Source organism: Rhineura floridana, chromosome 3 (genome assembly GCF_030035675.1).
Source record: "Rhineura floridana isolate rRhiFlo1 chromosome 3, rRhiFlo1.hap2, whole genome shotgun sequence".
Lineage (NCBI taxonomy): Eukaryota > Metazoa > Chordata > Lepidosauria > Squamata > Rhineuridae > Rhineura > Rhineura floridana.
In genome coordinates, this window is record NC_084482.1 from 55,873,341 (window position 1) to 55,889,193 (window position 15,853).

The 15,853-nt window shown below is 41.1% G+C and overlaps 1 protein-coding gene across 4 annotated transcripts in view; it reads right to left on the reverse strand.

Moving 5' to 3' along the window:
* PYCR1 (pyrroline-5-carboxylate reductase 1) overlaps nt 1-15,853 on the reverse strand; it is a 43,108-nt gene that overhangs the window by 13,166 nt on the left and 14,089 nt on the right. For 3 of the 4 annotated variants that reach the window (XM_061615938.1, XM_061615936.1, XM_061615937.1), the window contains one exon: nt 976-1,088. In XM_061615938.1, the coding sequence (XP_061471922.1) occupies nt 976-1,042 (67 nt within the window). In that variant the 5' untranslated portion in view covers nt 1,043-1,088. Of the gene's footprint in view, nt 1-975; nt 1,089-1,498; nt 1,601-15,853 lie in introns of those variants that run through there. The other variant, XM_061615935.1, reaches the window with a different exon arrangement.

Here is a 15,853-nt window from a genome sequence, read left to right on the forward strand (position 1 = left end):
AGAAAAACCCTTCAGTTTTAGTTTGTCACAGCCTTCTGCCTATAGATCTCCCTCCTCAGCATATTCCTTCCATGTGATTGTCAGTGTTATCCTCATTACCCTTCACTTTATACAACCCAGCTAGTTTGGGGTCCTTATATTCCTGCTCCTGAACAATGAATACAAGCATCTAAAGGATGGCATACAAACAGACAAACGCCTGGGGAATTTGCACATAAAATTGCCACCCTTGAGAACTTGATGCTTCCCAGATCTGTGGGTAGAACCAAGCCTAGTTTTGCAAGGTTTGTGTGTGACCAGTCTTATTACTTCATTCCCAGTGAATCTTGGCAAAAGGATATGTCAGGAATTTTGTTCTTTGTGTTAATCGTTTACATGCATCCGTAAATCCCTATCTTCAACTTTAGTTGCAGGCAATGGTTACCGCAACCAGGTCATTTAAAACGCAAGGAGGAGTTTAAATGTAAGTAAAACAGTCTGTGGGCATAATCTGCCCTTGTTTCTCTGCACTGCAGTTAGCATTTTTGCAATAATGCCCATATTTCATTGCAGAACAAGTTATTCTGGAGAGGCTGGCATTTACCAGGGACACCATTATGGGTGGAATTTCATTAGCTTACTACACACATCCCAAAAATCAAGCATAAGATTAATGTTGGGTGTGTCCCCACTTTTGCAGTTTGCCAGCAAAAAGCACTCCCCCTTTCCCAAGTCAAACACTCCTCTTGAACACAACACCTTACTCCAGAAGAGGGATATGCCATCTGAGAGAAACAGAAATATGTGTATAGGTACAAGTTACAAGGGTGGGAATTGAACAAGATTTCCAATGTTTTTCTCAAACCTACAGAGAATATGTAACTATAAAGTTATATAAATAGAGAACTTTGATACCAAGAACCCCATAGTAACAGCATTTTTTCACTGTTTATTTCACATTAACTCTTGTTCCTTGGAGCCCTCAGGCCTGCCTACCTGCTGCAGTGAAACCTCTAGCCAGGGAGAAGGCAAGCTGCCCCGCACCGATGAATCCCACGCTCATGGTATCAACAGTTGCCAAGAAGTGCCAAGAAGAGACCTAATGGGTTCTTGGGAGTGAAAAAGAATAGGCAACGAATTAGAAGTTCCACTGATAGCAACCCAGCTGTGCTGCAGTAGGCCTTCAGATCCTGCACAGTTTTATGGAAACAACAATGCAGGGTTTTTGGGGTCAGGTATATCAGATTCAAGACCGCTGGTGATTTTGAATCTGTCACACTCCCTTCCACTTCTCATCACAAGTCAACTCGCCCAATCCTTTCCTTCCATCCCTCTTTCTCAAAGCCCCACTTCACTTCCCACCTACTCCCCTTTGTCTCTTCAAACTTCTCCCCCACTCCATCTTTTCCCCACCCGTTCTATATCTTGGTTTGATCCCTTCCATGTAACTCGTACTCCCTGCCCTCACCCCCCATCCCTTGCCTTTACTTGGGGCCAACCTGATCCCCAGAGGACAAACCTGATACAGCCCACGTGGCTCGTCCGGTAGGCAGAAAAAAGAGAACAAACGCGGCTTCGCGTGGCAAAGTGACAAGAGCGATAATACCTCAGCCAATCGAGTAAAGGGGGTGCGGTCTCACCATCATCTCGTTCAATCACATACTAAGGGGGCGGATGGCCAGCTAGCTATTGGGGCAACCTTTGTTTGTAGTTGCATCATTCGGTGCTTTAACGGAGGCCGTGAAGGATCTATTTCAATTGCTTTATTTTCAGCCTATTTTCTCAGCAGGTAATGGCTGCTGCAAAAACCTGGGCGTTTCCGGTGGCATGCTAAAGACTTGCTGCCGCGCTGCCTCCTAGGAATTGAGTCTTGGGGAAGCTGTTCATGATCTACTGTAAATAGCTTAAATTTGGGTGATAAGAAGATGGAGTGTGATAATAACGTTCTACCTTTCAAGTGCAGTGCGTAATTTCTAAAATAAGAAGTATGGGGACTGGAACTTGCCTAGAAATCATTTTATTTAGAAGCTAGAAGCCCTGCTTTCCAACTGTAGATTCACTAATTGGCAAAAAAAACTTGCGGTTTAAGAATGTACCTGTAACCCACAGATATTTCTATCAAACTTTAAAAAGCAGGGAAATTGGGCAGCTATAGTGAATGCACCAGGGGAGCAGCATACCTGACCTCCTCTATGATATATTGGATTGCCCTACACATTTATCAGAATTCTGACAAATTCAGAATAGCTGGCCAATTTCCCTGCTTTTTAAAGTTTGATAAAAATATCTGTGGGTTACAGGTACATTCTTAAAGGGCAAGGTTTTTTGCCTGTTAGTGAATTTCTCTGCTTTTTAATCCGGGAGCTAAGAAATGGGATCCTGTGCAAGTTTGCTGAGAATGGATTTATCATTTGCATGCTTATTGAGTTCAGTGGGATTTACTCTCCTGCAATTATGCTTAGGATAGGTGAAACTGACCACAGGGAATGGGGAGGGGAGGAGGGGGAGGGAAGCAGGCAGGAGGGGGAGGGGAGGAGAAGGACAGGGTTGATCATTTGCATGCTTATTGAGTTCAGTGGGATTTACTCCCATGCAATCATGGTTAGGATAGGTAAAACTGACCATGGGGGGAGAGGGGAGGGGAAGGAGGGGATTAGAAGGGGAGATGCAAAGGAAGGAGGAGGAAAGGGGCAAAAGGGAGGTGATGGGAGGAAGGAGGAGGGGAGGGCAGGTTTGATCATGCTTATTGAGGTCAATGGGATTTAGTTCAGTGCAATCATGCTTAAGATAGGTAAGACTGACCAAAGGGGGGAGGGGGGAGGAGGGGATTTGAAGGGGATGTGAAGGATGAGGGAGGGGCAAAGGAAGGGCGGAGAGAAGGGGCAAGAGGGAGGGGATAGGAGGGAGGAGAAGGGAGGGTGGGTTTGATCATTTGCATACTTTTTGGGTTCAATGGGATTTATTTCTGTACAATCATGTTTAGGATAGGTGCAACTGACCTGGGGGAGGGGCAGGGAGAGGAGAGGAAGGGGAAGAGATTGGGTGAGTGGGCACTGGGCAGAGGGGAAGCCCCTTTTCTTTCCAAAAGGAAAACATTGTGAACAGTGTCATTGCTTTTCAGTGTTTCCCCCAGTTTTCTGTTCTACAGCAGGCCCATGGGCTCCTGCTGGAGGAAGGGCGGGATATAAATCAAATAATAATAATAATGTAGCCTCCCACCCAAATTTAAACCAAAGCTGTCTCTGGACACATCCACACCAGACCTTTATTTCACTTTAGACAGTCCTGGCTTCTCCCAAAGAATTCTGGGAAGTTGAGTTTGTGAAGGGTGTTAAGAGTTGCTAGGAGATGCCCTGTTCCCTTCACAGAGCTTCAATCAGAACGACTGACTGTTAAACCACTCTGGCCACTGGAGCTCTGCCAGGGGAATAGGAGTCTCCTCTCAGCACTCTTCACAAACTACACTTCCCAGGATTCTTTGGGAGAAGCCATGACTGTCTAAAGTGAAATAAATGTCTGGTGTGGGTGTGGCCCCCTGATTAGCCAAGCCCAGCAGCTGTGACTCTGGTTTTTATAACACTGACACTTAGTTCTTACTGAGCATGCCTGACATAATCTCTGAGTTCAATGCAAAATTTCTTAAATTAATTAAAAATCAACCAGACATTTTTAAAAAATTCTAACTGCAGAAGATGAAGGTATGGGGCAAGGTCAGTAATAGGATTACAGGTACTCAGTGAACATGGCTAATTTTTTAATGAATTTCAACAAATTAAGAGAACTCTGGCAGAAAGAAGTCCAAAAGGGGTCTGACTTTTTTCTCTCTTTTTACTCTTTGAACTCTTGTTTCTCTCTGACTGTTTTGTGTATCACCATGAAAATTTAAAGGGTTGTTAAGCAAGCGTTTCTGAGTTCAGGACTATAAGTTTTGTAAGGTTTTGTTTTGAAATGAGCTTATGGGAAGCAGGGCCAGCGCCAGACATGTGGGGGCCCTTGGGCACCAGCTTGCCCAAGGCCCCGCGTGCATGCACACGCATGGACACACATGCACATGTGCGCCTATCTGTCTCTCGCAGGGAAGGAGCTTCTTCTGCCTGCCCGTTTGCTGTCTCTGCCTCTCCAGTCTTTTGCAGCTGCGTGGGCTGCTATATGCACGCATCGCTGCCATCAACCAAGATGGTGGCAGAGGCTTAGCCCTAGGGAAACCTCGGCTGCCATCTTGGTTAATGGCAGTCCTGCACATGCAGCTGCAAAAGACAGGAGAGATGGGTAGGTGGAGCCAGCAAATGGGCAGGTGGAAGAAGCTCTCTCCTTGCGATGCGCAGCAGCTACTCTGCCGTAGATCATGGAAAAGGAGTGCTACTCCTCCTCCACCCTATCGAGAGGCCCCTCAGGGGCCTCTGTGGCTTCAGGGGTCTTCAGCCAGGTCTCAATCTGGCCGCCCTTTGGAACCAGCCCTGATGGGAAGCATCAGAATAGCATGGGGGGTATTTTCAATTTAACATTGCAGAATGTGAAAAATCCATGCTGGCTACAGTATACAGCCACTCTCATGGCTGTATAATGTGGGGGCAGCTGTGATTATTCAGAGAAGTGCACTTTGTATGTGCTCAGAGGTGCTCCAAAAGCAGTAGGTTACTTTGGCCCCTTTCAGAAGGACTTTCTTTATATTATCCTTTTGTGCGTTTTCTGTAGTGGTTAATGTTGTTATCATATATATTTATTTTTTCTATATTTTTAATATTTTCTGTCCCTCTCACCTGTCCACTGCCCCCTTCCCCAGTGTGTTATTCTGTGCCCTGTATGCACATTCATATATAAATTGTTAATTAAAAACTAACAGTAAAAAAAGATTGCTTCTACACTAGAGCCCTTGAGAAGTGCCAACCAGATGTTGCTTTTCTTCAGCCATCTGGAAGCAGGTCTATAACAAATGGTGGTTCCACACAACATTGGATGTATAACTGCAGTCTCTATTACAACTCTGCAATGAGGACTGGCTCCACCATTAGGCAGAGTGAAGCAAGCTGCCTCAGAGGGTAGATACTGGAGAAGAGAATTTCTGTTTGTTGGAGGACAGTTAGATGTACTACATAGTCTGTCCCGCATCCCTTAACCTGATACGTTGCCCTCAGTGTCTTGGAGGATGCTGTCCTGTCAACAATGTCGAAGTAACCTTCAGCTGCCAGTCAAGTCATCTTGTGTACATGGGTGGGGGTTATAATAGTGCTCAAAGATCTTCACTGACTGCCTATAAGCTAAAGAGACAAGTTCAAGGTTTGTTGTTGAGAGAGGAAGCAAGGACAACATTCAGTTCCCACACACACACCCCTTCCCTTCTTGCACAATTACTTGATTTGTAATGTGGTCCCTTCTGTTTCTTTTCAACTACTGGAGTTTGTCTTTTAAAAAATATTTTAAATGCAAATTCCAGATGGGCAATGGACAAATACATTAGCAAGCTGCTTTCCCCTCTGTCATTATATGTCCTACAACACAGTCCTATCCCCCATTATTTCTTGATATTTTGACATTAAGAAAATAAATAAAATTTAAAATAAATTTTTATTTTTAAAGAATCTAAAATAAAATTTAAAAATAAAAATAGTGATGAAATCTTCAAAACTTGTTTTTGTTTGAAAGCCTTGCTACATTTGAGTGTTCTTTCTGTAAACACCAACTTCACCTAAACACAGTGCCTTGCAAAAGTAATCAGACCCCTGACCAGTGCTCTCATATTACTGAATTACAAATGGTACATTGACATTTCCTTCTGTATGATATTTTATTTTGGAACACTGAAACTCAAAATTAATTATTGTGACATTGGTTTTATGTTGGGAAATGTTTCTAAGAAACATAAAAAACTGAAACATGTTGCTTGGATAAGTATTCAACCCACACACATTAATATTTGATAAAGGTAAAGGTGTCCCCAGACTTGTAGTGCAAGTCGTTTCTGACTCTTAGGGTGAAGTCTTGCGACGTTTACTAGGCAGACCGTATATATAGGGTGGGATTGCCAGTTCCTTCCCCGGCCTTTCTTTACCCCCCAGCATATGCTGGGTACTCATTTTACCGACCACGGATGAATGGAAGGCTGAGTGGACCTCGACACCTTTTACCGGAGATTCAACTTCCTCCTTCCGTTGGAATCGAACTCCAGCCATGAGCAGAGCTTTCGGCTGCGTTACTGCCACTTACCACTCTGCGCCATGGAGGATCTTGATATTTGGTAGAGCCACCTTTTTCTGCAATAAGAACTTTAAGTCTTTTGGGGTAGGTATATACCAGCTTTGCACTCAGTGTCAGAGGGATTTTGGCCCATTCTTCTTTGCAGATTTGTTCCAGGTCATTCAGGTTTGTTCGATGTTGCTGTGGACCACAATTTTCAAAGAGCGCCACAGATTCTCAATGGGATTGAGATTCTCAATGGGATTTGACTGGGCTACTGTAGAGCATTCGCCTTTTTGTTCTTGAGCCACTCCAGTGTTGCTTTGGCCTGTTGGGCTGTGACCCATAGGCATTACTGTCTCTAGTTGTTTTCCATAAAGCCTGCAAGTTTGGAGAAGTAACTGTTATCTCCTGGCCTGAGAGTGAGCAGACATCCAAGGCCAGCGGTTGTCATGGTAACGTGAGATAGCAACTGGGAAAGTTCTAACAGAGTCTGTAAGTTGTGTCTTCTGAATATTGCCTCTGAACTGTGAGGCTGGTCTTCTGTGTATTGCCTCTGAACTGAGAGGTTCTCTTCTGTGTTTACCTTTGGAGAGAGAGGTACCAGAGGGGGGGTGACTGAAGAAACTCTACATGTATTTACTCTTCAGCCTTTGGCCATAATGTCTTAATAAAGACTCTTAACATGCTCTAATGCTCTGAAGAAGTTTCTTGCTCAACTTAACTTCAACGTAATGTATGCTGTTTCACGCAACAACGCACACACATCAACATGGCCTTGTGCTTGAGATCACTGTCCTGCTGAAAAGTGAATTTCCTCCCAAGCTTCAGTTTTTTAGTGGACTGAAGCAGGTTCTCTAGCAGTATTTCCCTGTATTTTGTTCCATCCATTCTCCTTTCCTTCAATTTTAACAAGATGCCCAGTCCCTGCTGATGAGAAGCATCCCCACAGCATGTTGCAGCCACCACCATACCTCACTGTAGGGATGGTGTGTTTTGAGGCATGGGCAGTGTTAGGTTTCCACCACTTTGAGTTTTGGCCAAAAAGCTCTATCTTGGTCTCATCTGACCACAAAACCTTTTCCCACATTGCCATTGGCGCACTCTCATGCTTTCTGGCAAACTCCAGTCATGCTTTCAGATGGTACTTTTTGAGTAACGGCTTCTTTCTTGCCACCCTCCCATACAGGCCAGTGTTATGTAGAGCTCTTGATCTGAGTGGCTATTGTGCCACTACTCCACTCCCAGCCACTGAACTCCTTCAAAGTGATTGTTGCCCTCTCTGTGGCTTCTTTCACAAGTCTCCTTGTTCAAGTGCTGAGTTTTGAAGGATGGCCTTTCTTTGGCAGTGCCAGGGTGGTGTAATGCATCTTCCACTTCCTGATTATTGATCCAACTGTGCTCATTGGGATATCCAAACACTTGGATATTATTCTGTATCCTATTCCATAATCTATGCATTTGTATTACATTATCTCTTACTTCTGTAGAAGGCTCTTTGGTCTTCATTTTCCTCCAGATCCACTTCCTGACCAATTATCTTCAACAGTGGGGTTTTTATCCTGGCAATGTGACAGCAAGTTTAATAGTTCACAAGTGGAGGCCAATGGTAAGGTAACAGTGTCCTCGATAGGGCAATTTCTTTCATCTGTGTAAACTGGGAGCTTCCACACCACAGGGGTTGAATCCTTATGCAAGCAACATGTTTTAGTTTTTTATGTTTCTTACAAACATTTCCCCACATAAAACCAATATCACCTTACAATAATTGATTTTAAGTTTCAGTGTTTCAAAATAAAATATCATACAGAACGAAATTACAATGTACCATTTGTAATTCAGTAATATGAGAGCATTGGTCAGGGTTCTGATTACTTTTGTAAGGCACTGTACCTATTTGGAATTTGGATGGCATATGTTGATCTATATATGTAAACTAAAATGGATGTATTGATGTTTAAATGTTCTGTTAATGTGAGCTGACAGAGTTTTTTCTCTTTCCCCCCTCTATATTACTTTTTATTTGGTTCCCCCCTTCTCTTCTCTTACATTTTTCTTTCATAAAATTGCAATTAAAAATCTATCTATATAATAAAGTTTTTTGCTTATAATTGCTATGTACTATGCCAGATGCAGTAATGATTCACTCACATTCATATATACCTTTGTCATAATTGTGCATTGCAGGCTGGGCCAATACAAGTCATTTTGTTGCGTGAGGTAAAGAACAAAATTCTCCCCATCTCCACCCATGTACACAAGATGACTTGACTGGCAGCTGAATATTACTTCGACATTGTTGACAGGACAATGTCCTCCAAGACACCTGAGGACAGCATGTCAGGTTAAGGAATGCAGGACAGGCTATGTAGTATGCCTAACTGTCCTCCAACAAAGAGGAATTCTGTTCTCCAGTATCTACTGTCTGAGGCAGTTGCCGCCCTGGACTCCTTCTAGGAGGCAGGGTGGGATATAAACAAACAAACAAACAAATAAAATGTGTAAAGCTGGGTGTACCATTAAGCACCATTGCAGTTGAATTTTGCACTAGTTGCAGCTTCTAAACTACACACAGGACTAGTCCCATATTCACCACATTGCAGCAGTCTAATTGTGAGGTATGGCCAATGGATGGACCATGATGGCAGATGTAATATGGTGGTTACCATGTGAAATATGCATATTTTTGTAGAACACAGAAGTTAGCAGATAAATCCTGTTGTAACGCTGCAGAGCTGACAGAAGCTATAGTTATCAAAACTGTTTTATTTTTTAAAAACTTAATTGAATGTAACAAGTAGGAAGCCTGTTTTAGCCTAATTCAAAGAGATAGATCAAAAAAGATAAATTCACAGGTGATTGAAATGTTGCATCAAATAGTAAATGTGATTTTTAATCCATCGTTGGGCCCTCACCCAAATTTAAAATGAGAATTTAATACATCATATTGCATTTTAATTTTTGTGTTTTACCATTTGATGTTCTAATGGGCTCCTACTAGGAGGAAGGATGGGATAAAAAGTTAATAATAAATAAATAAATAAATGTGCCTTTTTCTATTGGAAGCCACCTTGGCAAACTGAAAAGATGGAGTATAAATATTTTAGATAAATATTGCAATCACATTGCATTCATTCATGTGTGCATACAAGTGCTGCAAGGTAAGTTATTTTCTTTGAGAATTCCTCCAATCACTCACCAGGCCTAGTCTTATTTTGCATCATATTAAAATTGGGATTGAGAACAGCACCAAAGGATTTAGTTTCTCAGAAACAAATGTATGAATGGAATGGAACATCCAAAGAAACTGAGTTTGTTTCTGAATTTGCCAGCTTATTATGGTGCCCCAAACTGAGATTCAAAATAGATTCCATCTGTGACTCAGGTCTGGGAATTTCTGTGAGACAAGAGGGTGCCAGGTGTAGAGGTTTGAAGTTATGCAGGAAAGGCAATATGGCTTCCAAAGAATCTCTGTACCTTTCATTGGATTTACCAGTTGAGAAGAGCCAATTTGGGACTCAGCAACTCCATGTGTTCATGCCCCAAATTCCATTAATATTTCACCTCATTTAATCTGTTGGAATCTTCTGAGTGTCAGTTTCCTCTAATGTGGTTTCATGTAGTAAGGTTGGTAAGTCCTTTTAAAAGGGACAACCCTGAGCTGGGAAAATCACATGTGCTTATGCTTTGCCCTGCTCAACCTGTCTCCCAGTCCCACACAGCACATTCCTTCCAAACTTTGGAAATGATTTGAAGCACTCAATAGTTCTTTTAGCCAGTTTTACTCTGCTCATGACTGACTGTGGTTAAAATTGTAGGTACTTACATATAAATACATTAATCTAGTTTTCAATTGTGAACAAAAGGCATGAACACAAATCTCTATGGCTACTCTGGGTCCCTTCCTTCTGTTACATGCATGTGAGAAATTCCAAGAACAGTGGTACAGGGTTTAGTTTATTTTGGACTAGTAACTGCAAATGCACTTTTTCTCAAAATTATAAGAAACCAAAAAATCAGTGCATTTTTAAAACTGGTGGTTAAAATCAGTGCAGTTTTGAAAGGTTCACTCTGTTATCTTGATTCAAAATGGCTTCCAACTATATCCAAACATAGACCAAAATCTGCTTTGATCTCAAGAACCATCATGTAAAATTTGATTACGATATCTTAAGAGGTGTCCAAATACATAGCAAACAGAGAAACAACGTTCCAAAATATATAGTAGATGAGAGAACACTAAAGAGACCCTTTCTGCTTATTATCTCCTAATGAGACACAAACCAATAATCCAAGAGCATCTGGCTCCTCCTTCAACTGTCATTAGTTGCCAGCCCCTTAGGAGGGTCTATCTACATTGCTTAAAGACCAGCTTCATCAGGTTTCTCCCTCAATTGTCATCAGCAGCCATTCCATCAGGCTATAGGAGAGAGGGAGATGGGACTGCAGAGCTCCTCAATTAGCTCTGCCAAACAATGACTCCTCTTCTTGAAATATTTCCTTTTGTTGTCATTGCAAGACCTTCCTCCCAATATATTATCCTTTTTTGTCCTGTCTTTTAGGCTAAATGAACACACTAGTCTCCTGTAGCAAAGCATTTCCATTGGCCACACCTGGAGGGGGAATGGGTTGATCTGCTGATAAGTTGCAAATACTCTTTGATGCTGATTTTAAAAAAATGCACTCTGGCTGCTCTCCCCAGGTTTTACAGTAAAAAGGGATCTGATTTGACTTGCACTGTGTGCCCCCGTTTTCAGAAAAGAGGGATAGAGAGGCACTGGAACCAGCAGAACAGTTGAGTGTGTTTCTACCTCTAGTTTGGATTGTAAGCCTGAAATCAGGGACTGTTTTATCACTGACATTTTTTTGCTGAAGAGGAAGATTAGAACGCTTAAAATAAATAAATATTGAATCTTGATTTTGTCTTCTAAGGTATTAGCTACCCCTACCCAGTTTAGCATCACCTCTGCTCCTTCATCCAAATAATTTATAAATATGTTAAACAACAGAACCCTGTGTCACTTCTCTTCAAATTGATGAGCAGCCACTGATGAATGCTCTTTGTCTTTGAGCAGAGTCCATCAACCAGCTGCAAATCCACTTAATAGTAGCATTGTCTACCCCACATTTTATCAGCTTGTTAATTGTTGAAACCTTGCTGAAATCAAGATATATTATGTCCACAGCATTCCCCTGATCTACCAGGCTAGTAACTCTATCAAAAAGGGAGATGACATAAAACAATCAACATAATTGGCATACAGTGGCATCTCATGCATTTATACTAGGGTTTGTTGTGTACATGTTCTAGATGGTTTTAATAAGTAGCAACTATATAGATTTTTACATATATTTATCAAATTAGGTTTTTTTAAATTACCAATGGCCCAAGCAAATTTACACATGACTTAGATTTGCAAGTATGTGTTATGCCTCCATCAAATGAGTCCTCAGAGGAGGATGAGCAGCAGGGGATTGGCACAGTAGACCCAGGAGAGGGAACAAGCAGACCCACCCAAGAAGTAGCTCCAGACCCCCACCACTGGAAGATGGTCAGGATACAGCTGGAGCCCCTCAGTCAGACTCAAGATTGAACAGGAGGCTCCTCCACTCCCTGATGAGTGAAGACACCTGCGAATAGCAGAGCAATGCAAGCATTCTGGCTGTTTAAGGCTGCAAGCTCCCAGGAGTCAGAGGATTGATTGCTAGCACCTGAACCAGGGAGGGGAAGCTTAAAAGGCAGTGAGACACTATTTGCCCTTTGCTGGAAGCAATGTCAAGACACTAGTGTAAGAGTCTCACCAGACGTCCCTTGAAGGGTTCCCTTGTTAGAATATCGAACCTTGTTTTGTAACCCATACTCTGCATTCAACATCGAAGGGCCTCCTTCGGGGGCCCACCCAGAGAGAAGCCCAGAAGGTGACAACAAGAAAACGGGCTTTCTCTGTGGTGGCCCCCGAACTATGGAACTCTCTCCCTGATGAGGTACGCCTGGCACCAACATTGATGTCCTTTCGGCACCAGGTAAAAACCTTTTTGTTCTCCCAGGCTTTTTAACAACATTTTAACAACATTTTTAACATCTATTGTAACACCTACACTTGCACTTACGCTCTTAATATTTTAGTAATCTTAATTACTTAACATCTTAACATCTTAATACTTTTAACTGATTTAATACTTTTTAATATTTTTTAGGCTTGTATTGTAGTTGTTTATATGTTTAATTATGTTCTACTACTTTTGGTATATTATTTTTAAGTTGTTGATATATGTTTTTACTTGTATATTGGATGTTTTTATGTTGTGCACCGCCTAGAGAGCTACGGCTATTGGGCGGTATAGAAATATAATAAATAAATAAATAAATAAATAATAAATTGACTTTGCCTTTTGGAAAATGACCTGGTACGTGCACTGAGACCCCTCGACCCTCTCCCTTGCTTATCTGCTTTACAACTAAGCCTCTGCTTAGGCAGCTGCCAGCGAATTGTTTTACGGCATCATATATCACCTTGGTGTAGCCTACAGAGACTGACAGCATTCTTGAATCCTGGATTTTATTTTGTATTGTTACAGCTTACTGCCAAACAAACTTATTTATCCTTTCAGCATGGTAAAAGTATATTTGATTATATTTGCTGCATCATAGGCAATGATATTTAGTATTTGACTTTAAAGTTGACAACAAGGACATTGAACTTGTCAAGGATTATCAATACCTCGGCACAGTCATTAGTCAAAATGGAGACAATAGTCAAGAAATCAGAAGAAGGCTAGGACTGGGGAAGGCAGCTATGAGGGAACTAGAAAAGGTCCTCAGATACAAAGATGTATCACTGAACACTAAAATCAGGATCAGTCAGACCATGGTATTCCCAATCTCTATGTATGGATGTGAAAGTTGGACAGTGAAAAAAGTGGATAAGAGAAAAATCAACTCATTTGAAATGTGGTGTTGGAGGAGAGCTTTGTGCATACCATGGACTGCAAAAAAGACAAATGATTGGGTGTTAGAACAAATTAAACCAGAACTATCACTAGAAGTTAAAATCATGAAACTGAGGTTATCCCACTTTGGACACATAATGAGAAGACCTGATTCACTGGAAAAGACAATAATGCTGGGGAAAACAGAAGGGAGTAGAAAAAGAGGAAAATCAAACTAGATGGATTGATTCCATAAAGGAAGTCACAGACCTGAACTTACAAGATCTGAACAGGGTGGTTCACAACAGATGCTATTGAGGTCACTGATTCATAGGGTCGCCATAAGTCGTAATCGACTTGAAGGCACATAACAACAACTACAAAAGATATCACATTTGACAGCTACCAAAATCAAAGCAATGAAAAGACAAGTCCAAAGCACCCAGATGTATAAATTTGAAGTCAAAATGCATATCCAAAGTTAAAACTTCTAATTCAGAATGTTGCAATCAAATTTAAACTGAAGAATTTGACATTTTGGCACATCTCAAATATTTATGAATGTTGTGAATATTTTAGCAGTATAAATACATACTGGTGAACAGACAGGAATTAGTTCATAGCACAGGATTATATGCATGTGGTTTTCTTACATGGAAGTCATATCCTTTTGGAAATCAACATGTGTAATGCAATCTATGTAAATTCTATGCAAGTGTTCAGAAGTGCTCTGATACACCTGGAGTGCAAATCACTGTAACTGGATATACTACTTTAATACTTTAAAGCAGTGGTTCTCAAACTTTTTTGGTTCGCGGCACACTGTAAAACATATAAAACATTTTCTGGCGCACTTAGTGTACAAAATTAAAAATATATTAATATATTTTAAACTATGAATAAAAATAAACTATAGAAAACTATTACTTACCCTATACAAATGGGTTTCTTCTCATTTTTAAAATATACTTTCATAATATTTGAGGCACACCTAGCCACCTCTTACGGTGCACCAGTGTGCCTGGGTGCACCGTTTGAGAATCACTGCTTTAAAGTATTAAGAGCCTGTGTGGTATAGTGGTTAGAGTATCAGACTGGGATTGTTGTGAGGATAAAATTGAGAGGGGAAGAACCATGTTCATACACCACCTTGAACACCTTGGAGGAAAGGTGGGATATAAATGTAATAATAATTTTAAAATGTGCTACCAAATGTGTTAATAGTCAGATTATTTTACCAGATGCTATAATACTGTTGTGTGTAGCTAAATTAGTCCTTACTGAGTATGTTCCTTAAAGTGTAAACCTGTCTGGGATCCTTTAACAGCACTGGGAGGAGTACTGGAATGCAGCAAGTGAGAAGGTACTATTAGCAGTTCAGTTCCCTTGACCTTTCAGGGCATAAGCTACAATCATGGTTGAGCTAAAGGTCGTTGCAGAGTTGCCTTTGCCAGCTGTTGATTCATAACATTCCCCGCATGCTTCTCCTGGCTATTGTTTGCTTTTTTTAAATTGCCTTGGAATCCTGCTGATGCTACACAGTTTACACTTTGAGGAATGTGTGTGGCATAGCTCAAACTATCAATGGCACTTTTAAAGGGTGGAAAGAAGAGTTAAAGAGCACAGCAGGTGTGAGGAAAGGCTATTTTTTAAAGTTTTGTTTTTATTTATAACTTGTGCATAAACTAACATAAAAACATTTAGCATGTTGTCTTTAATATATTTACAGATGCTTATTCAATTAATTGTTTAATTTATATGCCATTTAATCATAAAAAAACTATGTGGTTTACATAAAAATGGTATTCAGGAAAGCTTAATTCCTACTTTAGAGATCTTGGCATCTTCAATCAGCTACCGCTGAGTGATTTTTTTAAAATTCATGTGAAATTCAGGTCCACATACCTGCAATCAGACAATTGTAGCATTTGACTTTCTACAGGCATTTCCACCCAGTGGTTTCTATGGGTTTCTGGCCCATTCACTCAAGGGTCAAGGCAGAAATACATGTACTGGAGATTTGGAAGTACTGCTGAAAATTGCATCCCCAGATCCCTCTAATGTGCAGCAATGCTCAACGCATGATATATCATCACACCTTGTGCTGCTCTGCCCTCACTAGTGACAGCTAACAATGTGGAGTGAAGGCAGGAAAAAGGACAACATGTATTTTTGGAAAGACTGGGTGACAATCCAGTAACATTAACTTCTGCTCTAAGCAGCTACATGCACAACCTGCATCCGTCCTCTGCCAGTTCATGTGACAGATGCAGAAAATAATGGATTGTGATACAGCCCACATGGAGGAAAAGCATAGCGTCTGTGCTCAAAATGCTCAGACCCCATATTAACTTCTTTTCAGAAATCACAGGAAGTTCTTGGGGAGATGTGCTTTTAAACTAACCCCAAGAAGTGAGTAAATCCAGTTCCTGTTGTTTACAGGACGGAAACATTTATCTTTGATTGTGTCAAAACCTAGGTTTTGATTTGCCATTGTGCCATTGCTGCTAGGTTTTGAATTGCCTTTCTACTTTTTCTACTTATTCAGATCATTTTGCTCTATATTCTGGCAGTCCTCCCTAGTCTCATCGCATTGTTGTGCTATCATCCGCTTCATTTAGTGTAGTTCTGTAATCATGCAAAACCCTCAGGACAAAAGGCACCTAGCACCAAAGAATTACTCTGCTGGAACTGGGAGCTGTTTCTACACATAGTAATGTGTTGGATAGTGGCAACAGCACTGAGCATTGACAGCCTCTCAAGCAATATA